General features: G+C 61.7%; 2 protein-coding genes across 2 annotated transcripts; both read right to left on the reverse strand.

Annotated features, from left to right (window-relative positions):
- Window positions 1-1,068: 1,068 nt before the first annotated feature.
- On the reverse strand, window positions 1,069-5,500 carry LOC128914971 (translation initiation factor IF-2-like). Its single transcript, XM_054214710.1, has 7 exons — window positions 4,945-5,500; window positions 4,747-4,869; window positions 4,273-4,398; window positions 3,257-3,310; window positions 2,540-2,640; window positions 1,697-1,769; window positions 1,069-1,488 (listed from the first exon to the last, which is right to left on the reverse strand). Exons 1-7 carry the CDS (start codon window positions 5,498-5,500, stop codon window positions 1,178-1,180), a joined length of 1,344 nt encoding a protein of 447 aa, XP_054070685.1. The 3' UTR covers window positions 1,069-1,177.
- Window positions 5,501-5,638: 138 nt separating this feature from the next.
- On the reverse strand, window positions 5,639-10,325 carry SNX12 (sorting nexin 12). Its single transcript, XM_054213479.1, has 4 exons — window positions 10,114-10,325; window positions 8,221-8,316; window positions 7,880-8,004; window positions 5,639-7,377 (listed from the first exon to the last, which is right to left on the reverse strand). Exons 1-4 carry the CDS (start codon window positions 10,276-10,278, stop codon window positions 7,275-7,277), a joined length of 489 nt encoding a protein of 162 aa, XP_054069454.1. The 5' UTR covers window positions 10,279-10,325; the 3' UTR covers window positions 5,639-7,274.
- Window positions 10,326-10,677: the final 352 nt, after the last annotated feature.

Consider the following 10,677-nt stretch of genomic DNA (forward strand, 5'->3'; position numbering starts at 1 on the left):
CAGCACCCTACGCTTGCCCTTCTTGAATTTCATGAGGTTTCTCTCCACCCAGCTCTCCACCCTGTCCAGGTCTCTCTGGATGGTGTCACAGCCTTCTGGTGTGTCAGCCACATTTCCCCCCCAGCTTTGTGTCATCAGCAAACGTGCTGAGGGTGCACTCTGTCCCCTCATCCAGGTCATTGATGAATATATTGAAGAGGACTGGGCCCAGTACTGACCCCTGGGGAACACCACTCATCACTGACCTCCAACGAGACTCCGTGCCCCTAATCACCACCCTCTGAGCTCTGTCTTTCAACCAGTTTTCAGTCCACCCCACTGTCCATTCATCTAACCCACGCTTCCTAAGCTTCCCTATGAGGATGCTGTGGGAGACGGTGTCGAAAGCCTTGCTGAAGTCAAGTGCAGAGCGGGACAATCACCCCCTCGACCAGCTAGCAATGCTGTGCTTGATGCACCCCAGGACACAGTTGGCCCCTCTGGCTGCCAGGGCACACTGTTGACTCCTATTCAACTTGCCGTCAACCCAAACCCCAGATCTCTTTCCGCAGGAAAGCTGCTCTCCAGCTCCAGTGTCTGGGGGCAGGTAATGGGGAAGCAGCGCTTGGGACTCAGTCCCTCGCTGTTCCCGCCTGCCAGCACTGGGAGCCCTGCCCTGTTGCCTTCTCTCTGTGGGAGGCTGATGAAGGCACCTTGTCACGCTGCCTCACGTCTGGGCGAGGCCATGCAGAGTACCACTGTTTGGTGCTGGCAGTGCCCCGAGGCTGGGCTGGGAAGGCTGGCCTGCTCCCGCTCCCCGTTATCTCTGCCTGGTGTTGCCGGCTGCCCCGGTGTGCCGCAGGCAGCCCGCACCCCTTCCTGGTGTGGCTGCCATTGACTGTGCACAGGGGTGGCTGCACAGGGATGCTCCCTCCGCTCTTCCCCACCCCTGCTCGGCACTGAGACGAGCCACTCCAGTGCCAGCCCTTTGGAGAAGAGCTGGGCAGCACTGGGCACTGGTCCTACCCCAGCAGACAGCAAGCGTCACTGAGAAAAGACACCTTTATTTTAAATACAAGGACTTAAGAAATTCATTCATTCAAGAGCTGCACAAATATCTGGCGCGATGGCTCAGGCGGCCCGACGAGCGGCTGTTGTGAGCCTGTCCCCATGTGCCAGCTGTCAGTCTCTCCTCAAGTCACCACTCTCCTCCACTGCTGCATCCTCGGGACAGATTCCTGGGGAGCAGCAATGGCAGCATCACGGCCCTGCTGCTCCGAGCACTCAGCACCACGAGCTGTGTCCCTGCCACCTGGCAGCCCTCAGTTCCACCGGCAAGGCATCGCCAGAGCATCCCTGCAGCCCGCCAGGGGCGAGGGCTCGCAGGGAACGTACCTGCTGCTCTGAGCGAGGGCTCGCCCCAGCGAGGGAACGTACCTGCTGCTCTGAGCTGAGCCTGCAAGGAGGAGATGGTCCGGCGATAGGCTTCACACTGGGCAGTCTTGTCAGCTGCAGGCAGGAGGCAAGCAGGTGTGTGCCCAGCCCGTCCCGAACACCTCACCCTCAGACCCCTGGGCTGGCAGCTGGGATCCTGCTCTACCCCAGAACAAGAAGCCAGCCTCACCCCCACGGAGCCGCAGGCTCCAGCTACAGGTGCAGGGGGTGTCATCTGGACTGCAGGTGTCCCACAGCCCTCAAAACAGCCAGCCCCACGTACCAAGCTCGCCTTTCACTCGCTCCAGCTCATTCTTGACACGCTTCAGCTCCTGGGACAGCTGATCACCAGCAGCCTGGCAAGGGCAGGGTGTAAGTGTGAAGCGTGGGGCGGTTGCCCCAACGCAGTGACCTGCAGCCCAGCCCTGCCCGTGGAGGAGCAGCACACGCACACCAGTGGCTCCTGGGCTGGGGGAGCCCTGCTCACCCCCCTCAGCATGTCAGGGCAGGGCCCTGTTTTCACATTCACCCCTGCTTCAGGAGCCTGGCGCCGCTGCAGTGCAGCCCAAGCGACACCCCGAGGCCAGCACCCGCGGCACCGCTGCCAGGGTGCACGCATCGCACCAGCCCCGCCTGGCAAAAGAGCCGCCATTGGCTTGTCAGAGAGCAACTTCCAGTGCCCGTGGGTCACACGGGTGCCTTTGGCAGGCTACAGCCACAGAGCGAAGAGCCCTAAAACTGCTGGCAGACGCACAAACGAATTTTGCAGGCAGGAGACTTCACACCTTGGAGCCTCGCCTTGCTGCAGGCTCTGCTCACCCCATGCTGGGGACATGTCCCGCATGTCAGCAGGTATAAAAGTGACACCACAAGGCACAGGGGCTTTCAAAAGCCCGTTAAAAAATTAACTAGACAGAAGCCTGCAGTCCCCTGAGCATTGTAGAGGTGATCAAGCCGTGCAGCAAAGGCACAAGGTCTCGTGTAAACCCCAGGGGAAGGCAAAAACAGCTCAGGTGCCATCCCAGAAATCTGCAGCCCCAAGTCCCATCACCTCCCACCTCCGGCACAGCTAGCCCATGCCACCTTGGAATGGTGGTCCCTGGTGCCAGGACACACTGACTTTTACCTGCTCAGCAGGGACGGCGTCCCCGCACCCTGGAGTCGGGCCAGGGGTCAACACGCTGGAAAAAGAGGATCCCACACACATCCACGTCTGGTCAGCCTTACCTGTGAAGAGAATTGTCGCCACTAGAAACGTAAACGCCATCCCCGGCCCCTCGTCAACCAGGCCACAGGGCAGCTCCAGACCAGGGGCAGAACCTATCCAAGGGAGCCAGAGGTCTTCAAGCCCCTCCAGCCCAATGGCTGCTGCTGGCCTGGCCTTCTCCTGCTGGAAGAAGGTGCTCCTGCATGGCCTAGCTCCCGGCAGCTCCGGGCTCCTGCTCAGAGTGTGCTCACCCCGGGCGGGCAGGGCTGTCCCAGCTGCAGTGCCTGGGGAAGGCAGCGCGACCCAGAGCACGCTGGAGCAACCCCAGTGCCATGTTCGGCGAGGACCCTGCTGGAGAGCGGCACTGCCCAACAAGCAGTTTCCCCATGCTCACCCCGACATGAGGCGAGAATCCACCAGAGCCCAACGCAGGAACATAGACTCTCCTCACCGCAGTACACTCAGCGGATGCTTGGTTTTCAGCAGGCCTTTGGCAGTCAGGAGCAAGGAAAGCTCCAGAGGGGCTCCTCTCTACAGGGGAGCAAGCACCAGCTCCCTACCCCGGCATGGGAGCCCCGTACTGCTCATCTGCTCCCAGAACACTCCCTGCTGCAACCAGCCCTTCTTTGCTCTTACCATCTTCCTTCAGCTCCCAGGTCCTATTGCATATCAGCTTCTCCACAGGCAATCCTGAAGCCGAGTCCAGGAAATGAAAGCAAAGAGCATCAACCCCTGCCCAGAGAGCGCCCTGACAGCAACACAGTCACAGAATGGTAGGGGTTGGAAGGGACCTCTGGAGATGATCCAGTCCAACCCCCTGCCAGAGCAGGGTCACCCACAGCAGGTGGCACAGGAACGCCTCCAGGCGGGTTTGGAATGTCTCCAGAGACAGAGACTCCACCACCTCTCTGGGCAGCCTGTGCCAGGGCTCTGCCACCCTCACAGGAAAGAAGGTCCTCCTCATGTTGAGGTGGAACTTCCCATGGTCAAGTTTGTGCCCGTTACCCCTTGTCCTATCACCGGGCACCACTGAAAAGAGCCTGGCCCCATCCCCCTGACACCCACCCTTTACATATTGATAAGCATTGATGAGATCCCCCCTCAGTCGCAGTCATCTTTTCCAGACTGAAGAGACCCAAATCCCTCAGCCTTTCTCCATGAGAGAGGTGTTCCAGTCCCCTCAGCATCTTGGTAGCCCGTTGCTGTCCCCTCTCCAGCAGTTCCCTGTCCTTCTGGAACCGGGGAGCCCAGCACTGGACACAGCACTCCAGATGTGGCCTCCCCAGGGCAGAGCAGAGGGGGAGGATGACCTCCCTCCACCTGCTGGCCACGCTCTTCTTGATGCCCCCCAGGATGCCATTGGCCTTCTTGGCCACAAGGGCCCATCACTGGCTCATGGAACACACGCTGACAAGGGCCATTCCCTGTCCACATAGGAGCCAGAGCATCAGGCTCTTTGCTGGGTGCCTAAGCCTTAGTGCTCTGCGTTTCCCTTCCCCTCCCCTGAGCACAGCACACGCTGCCCTCTCCTGTCCTTTCCCCAGCATCACCCTCGACTCTGCAGCCCAGACCTGCGTGTCCCCTCCAGGGCAGCAGCTCCCCGCTCCCACCACCCCAGATCCCCCGGCTCCCCTGCCCACCTCCACCCTTACCGGGGCGGAAGCACTTGGGGGAAGCCGCTTTTCCCAGGGGACGCAGCCGGGAGCAAGATGCCACGGTAGGAATTGCTCTGGGGAGTCTCTGGGAGGACTCCCTGCGACTCCCCGCCTTGGCAGCAGCTGCAGGGGGACAAAGATGAGGCACGGAGGTCGCCTCGCTGGAGCAGCCACACCGCACCCTTCCCTGGTCAGCCCCAGGCTCGGTCAGGCTGCCTGTCCCAGGCCCGCGGGCACCGGCACCCCTGCGAGTTCACAACAGCATGGCTGCTAGCCCATGTTAGCGGGAGGCCAGAGCGTGCTAATTAATGCAGCGCTTGGGGCACAAGCACATTTCCCGGGCTCCAAACTGCACCCCTCCCAGGGACTCCCAGGCTCTGTCCCTGTCCCTGCTGGAGCCCAGGCCTCCCCTTTCCCCCCGCAGCATCAGTCCCTCCGAGCCTCCGCGCTCTGCCCGAGATGCAGAGTTACCTTCTCCCCTCCCCGCACCCCGGGGGGTGGCTTTGGGGATGGCAGAGGGTCGTGCCGGCTGCGAGGCCCCTTTGGGACGCTGGAGCCTGGGCCTGGCAGCCTCTGTCACCTTCGTCCTGGTCCCTGGGGAGGGGAGAGAGGTTGGCGCCCGGGAGCAGCAGTGGCCGCGCCGGGGCTCCCTCCAGCCACCCGCCTCACCTGGGGACCGGAGTGGTCTCGTCCCCGGGGCACCGAGCGCCTTGCCGGCCCTGGGGAGCTCCGGAGCCCCGCCGCCGGCCCGTGCCCGGATGAGGGACACCCTGCTGCCGCCGCGGCCCGGGGAGCGGGCGGAGGTGGTGGGGCGGCCGGCAGGGCCCGGCGTGGCGCGGGGCTGCTGCCCGGCATCGCGCCGGGCCGCCTTTCGGGGCAGGGCCGGCGGGCGGGCGGGCTCTCCGCGGGCCGGGCCCGGAGCGGCGGCGGGCTGGCAGTCACCCGCGCCGGGGCGGGCCGGGGTCCCCTCGGCGAGGGGCGGCGAGGCGCCCAGCGGCGTGGAGGTGAGGAAGCCGGTGCCGTCGGGCCAGGGGCTGCTGCACTCCCAGGGGCCCGGCGAGGGCTCGGCCGCGGCGGCGCCGAGGTGCAGGCGGCCGACGATGGCGCGGCACTCCTCCTCGAAGAAGCTGCGGTAGAGCGAGGACAGCGGCGGCTCTTCGTGCCGCAGCAGGTCGGGGCGGCCCAGCGAGCCGAGGCTCTCCCGCGGCTGCTCCCGCCGCCGCATCCCGCCCGGCAGCAGACCGATCCCGCCTCCGCCCCGCGGGGCAACCCCCCCTCCCCGATCCGCCCGCCACCCCCCGCCTGCCCGCCCCCCGCACCCAGTACCACCCTCCCCCCGGTCCCAGCAGGACGAGGCAGAGACTTGGCTTCACAGTGGTTTAATGCGAACGGACGCGGGACGTTACAGTGCAGAGGGCGAAGAGAGCTGGGCGGTGGCAGCCCCGCGGGACCGGGCGGGACGGGACGGGCGGCAGCGGGGACGGGGCTCAGGGCATGGCCGCCTCCGCCGGCAGCGGCCTCCGCGCTGCCCCACCGTCCCTCCCGCGCCGAGCCCGCCCCCGCAGCGGTGCCCTCCCAGCTTCAGCGACTTCTCCTATTCCCCAAGAGCCACCTCTCGCCCGGCAGCGCCAGTTCCTCACCAGAAAACCCAGGAGACCTTCGGGGGGCCGTGGGGGACGGGCTGGGCAGGGACGGGAGGGCAGTCACGACAGGCCTGTGCTCCAAGAAAGGCTCAACTGTGCCTCCAGTGTGACCAAGAGCTTATAAACCAGCCAGCGTTGACCTGAGGAGCCCCCGGGCTGAGGCCCAACCTCACTCACGGCATCTGGAGCAGCCTCCACAGGACAGTTCTGCTGCAGGGAGTCACAGCCATGCAGTCCCCCCTCAAGCTCTGAACGCCTCCCTGACCAGTCTTGCATGCTTGTTTCCACACAAGTGACAGCCTAGCTCACTGCAGAACAGAGGAGAGCACAACAAAAAGCCATCGTCACTTCACCTGCTTCGTAAGCAAGTGTCTAACCAGGACCGATTGAGCATTCTCTGCCGTCCCTTTCTGGAGAGGTGGCCTCACCCCAGGCCCCACTGTAGTAGCCATCACACTACAGCAGCCACCCCAGCCCTCCCTTGCTCCTCCTCAGCCAGACCCGTCTCCTCCCCGCTGCAGCTGCAGCACAGGACAAGGTCACCACCGCCCAGCTGAGCGGGGTGCTGCTGGAAACACCACCACAGCAGCCTGCCGCAGGCTGCGGTGTTGTTTAAACCCTGGGCATCGCAGCACACACTGCTACGGCCCAGGCTGTCCCAGCTTCCACACATCAGGCTGCCCACGCAGAGCACCATGAGAGCACACGTCATGGAAACCCCTCGAGCTGCCAGCAGCACGGTAGAAAGGAGGGGGATTAACACAAATACACCAACCGGGTCTGTAATGCAGGAGGCCGAGAGCGGGGTTAGAGTAGGTCTTGGATCTCAGCACTTCCAGACAGTGAAGAATGGGGGTTTCATGCAGGGTGGGTGAACGGGGTGGACAAGAAACCAACACACCCAGGCACCTACTCACTGTTTTGGATAAACCTTACTACAACTCTAATACCCGATGGGATCACTGACCAACATGACAACTGCTATTCTTCAGAGTCTCCTGCAGAGATGCTTGGGGCTGCACGGATAGGGGAGTGAAGGTCATCTCATACCTTTCTGTACAGGGAGAGAGGCAGCTCCTACACCATAACGCCATGAGCAAGTTCCTGCTCCACACCTATTCACATCTGCCCCTAGGTGTGGGACAACACGCTCACTTGCATACATCTTCATATCTTTAGGCCAAGACCACAGCCCAGTAGAACAAGCTGCTGCCAGTTACAAAAGAGGAAAATACTGAACAAACTGGGAGGTTCAAGAGAGGAAAAGCTGGTTCAGAGAAGACAGATTTAGTGTAAAAATAAATGTCATTTTTGCAGGAGGGAGGGTGGAATGGAGGAAGACAGTGCCAGGTGCTCCTACTGGCGCACTTTCCCTGGGACGTAATTCCTATCAATAGTCTCCTCTTGCAGGAACATATGTAAGCAGCGCTCGTTCTGTGCCAGTGGGTGTCCAGCAATTCTGGAAGAAAAATCAGATGTGGAGGTTAGCACAGCCACCACCGAGACCCCCGCACCTCCGCTCTCCGAAGGGAGTGAGTAAAGCAGACCTCCCCGCCAACAAGCGGCCAGCTCCAAGCACAACCGCACCGGGCTCAGGCCAAGGTCACCAGATCGGTGTGCAACAGGGCCAGCACAGGGCACTTGAGCACAGGGTGTTCCCTCCCATGCCATGCAGCAGGGCACGAGCATCCTGAACCAATGCTACCCCATCAGTGGGTCTCTGCCGCACATCTATTCTGCTCATATTTGCTTCACTCTCAGAAGGGAGCGCTGAACACGACCCACGCTCAAGGCAGAACTCGCTTCAGAACCACGGTTTCATTACCCAGCTGCAGGCACCATCCTTCAGCACAGCACCTGCCTGCAGCAGATCAAGACTCCTTCCTGGTCAACCCACAGCCCTCTTCCACCAGCAGAAGCTGGAAAGGCAGCACACAGCAAACCCAGGACATCAAGCTTACTTGTTAATAAATTGTTCTAGTCCCTGTCTCCGCTCCTCAATGAAGGACTCCTCAAAGATGCCTTCGTCTCCTCGGAAGGGAAGCTGTCGTTTCAAAGCTTTTCCAGGCAATGGTGGCACTACAATCTGAAAGCAGAGAATCACCCTGTAAGCAGAATGGCCACCTGGTTCAATATCCTCAGCCGTCTGACACTCTTCTCCAGCCCCATTATGCGGGCAGAGATCAAGCCCCAACAGCTGCCCCCCACCACAGCCTTTCTTCTGGGCAGCTCAAGATTATCACTACAACTGTTCCCATATGTCCTAAAATTCAGGAACAGGCAGGTCTGAGCCAGGCCTCACCTTACTGTCTCGTTCCAGCTCGTTCTTCAGCCATTCAAAATCACTGTATCGTCTTCTCACACACGACTCCTTCAATTTGAAGATTGGAAGGTTTGTCTGTAATAAAGAGAAGTAGTTAATTTGCAGGTTGCTTTGGAAGCCAAGCAGTATTTCAACACATAATTGAAACCTGAAGCTGCGTTTAGAAAACCAAAGCCCCCCGAGAAGGAGGCATCATGAGAACACCCAGCTTCTTTATTCAGGACAGAGCACAAGCACCGAAGCTCTTCGGAATCAAGCAAGCCCTTGCCAGGCTACTCGGAGCCAGCCATTCCCTCCCCCTCAAGTGACTATTTCAGGAACACACCCCCTCCCAGGGGCACGTGCTGGAACCAGGGCTCGCAATACAGAGACGGCTGCTGTTTTTTTTTTTCCCCTGAGTTCACTCCCTTTTGAAGCAATCTACAAGAGAGCTTCACAGCAGCCTGCAGAGCAGAACAGAACAACTTCTGACACGACACTGGCATTTCCATGGAAGAACTAAGGGAGAAAATCTTGTCCCAGCAACTGTTCAAGGCCAGACCTTGTGCCACAATCTTCTCTCCGAACAGATCGCCTGTCCTGGCAGGCGAGCGGCTTTTTCATATCTGCCTTGTGTCACTGGAGGAATGTGCAGCAATTCCCCACCCTTCTCCCTCGCCACTAGAGTCTAAAGACTGACAGCTTCAGTAACTTCTCCTTTATGCTATCAACACAACCTGGAACCTTCAAGGAACTGAGATAGCAAAACCTGCTGACAAGCAGCACCCAGATGAACGCAGGTATTGCTGCACCATGTTTAACTATATTCTTATGAGGTCTGCGAAATAATATCAGCTGCTTTCAAAGCATCTTCCACAAGAGCTAGTTTCAGTGGCACTAAGAGGTCCTCATTGCCACCTGCCGGGCACCCTTTGTCAGGCTGGTAGAAAACAAGCTTCAGAACAGAAAGAAGCAAACACCCAATTCTTCTGAAAGGTGGTGGAGACTTAGCAGTTAAATTACGCAATGAACAGAAGTCAACACCAGCACTGTAACATATGCTAAAGGTAGCTTGTTTCAGGGGAACCTCAACTTTACTTCCTTCAGCTATCAGATGCAGAGCTGTGAATAGGTCCCCAGTTTGGCTTGCTTAAGGCCCAGTGAAGACCACCCTGCAAGAAGTGCTCAGGCTGCTGTGCATCCTCCTGGATCACAGTGAACAAGCTGACTCAGAAGGGGCAGCCAGACTGCCCTGGGACCAGGTCCCAAAATCCTGCTATCCATCTCTCCTCCCTTGCTCGAGGTAACCAGCTGAGTGCAGCCGTGCCCTGCTCAGCATCCACCCAGCGGTGCCAGGCCCTCTGGAGAGGGGACAGGAGCCTGCTGAGGCAGCACCTACTCGTCCTTGTGCATACCAGCCCTCGCTGGATGCTGCAAGGCCCCGGCAAAACCCACGGCTGGTAGCGCTCTGACCTTGAGCCAACCGGAGAGCCGCCGGCAGGCTGCCAGCCCCGGCTGGGCACTGCCCGGGGCTCACCTCCGCGGTCGCGGTTCCTCCAGCCGCAGAGGAGCACAGCCACTGCCTGGCTACCCCAAGCCCCGGGGGCTGCACCAGGCCGGGCTCCCCGGCCCCACCGCGACCCGCCCGGCACGGTGCACCGAGCGCTGCCGCCCCTCCCCGGGCCGCCCCCGTCCCTCACAGCGGACCCCGAGGCCTGCCCCTCAACCCCCCGCTCCTCACAGCGGGCCCCGAGGCCTGCCCCTTCCCCGCCCGCACTCACGGCGGACCCGGAGGCCTGCCCCTTTTCCCCTGGGCCCTCACGGCGGACCCCAAGACCTTCCCCTTCCCCCCCGGGCCCTCATGGGGGTGGGGTGGGGTGGGGGGGGCCGCACCCGCATCCGCAGCTCGTAGCTAGTGTATCTGGCGCGGCCCATGCCCACGGTCTGCGGGTTGAAGATGTCGATCTCGAGGAAGTTACTAGGCGGCCCGTACGCGTCCGTCAGGTCCTGCGGCTTGGCGTTCAGGCGCCGGGTGTCCGCCACCGCCGCCTCCGACATGGTGGTGCCGCCGCCGCCGCCCCGCCCGCTGCCGCAGCCTGCCCTGTCCCGCCCCGCCCGCGCACCCCACCGCGCCGCCCGCTCGCCGCCTGCATAACGCGGCGGGTATTCAGGGCGCGGGGCCGCTCAGCCGACGCCCCGCCCGCGCACCACGCCGCGCCGCCCGCCCGCCGCCTGCATAACGCGGCGGTTATCCAGGGCTCGGGGCCGCTCAGGAGATGCCCCGCCCGCGCAGCACGCCGTGCTGCTCGCCGGACGCCTGCATAATACAGCAGGTATGCAGGGTTCGGGGCCCCTCAGCCACCGCCCCGCTCGCGCCACCGCCTGTATAAGCGGAGCGGGTATTCAGGGCGCGGGGCAGATGGTGGCGCGGCCTCAGAGCCGGCGCACCGGGCCCGC

Source organism: Rissa tridactyla, chromosome 9 (genome assembly GCF_028500815.1).
Source record: "Rissa tridactyla isolate bRisTri1 chromosome 9, bRisTri1.patW.cur.20221130, whole genome shotgun sequence".
Classification (NCBI taxonomy): domain Eukaryota; kingdom Metazoa; phylum Chordata; class Aves; order Charadriiformes; family Laridae; genus Rissa; species Rissa tridactyla.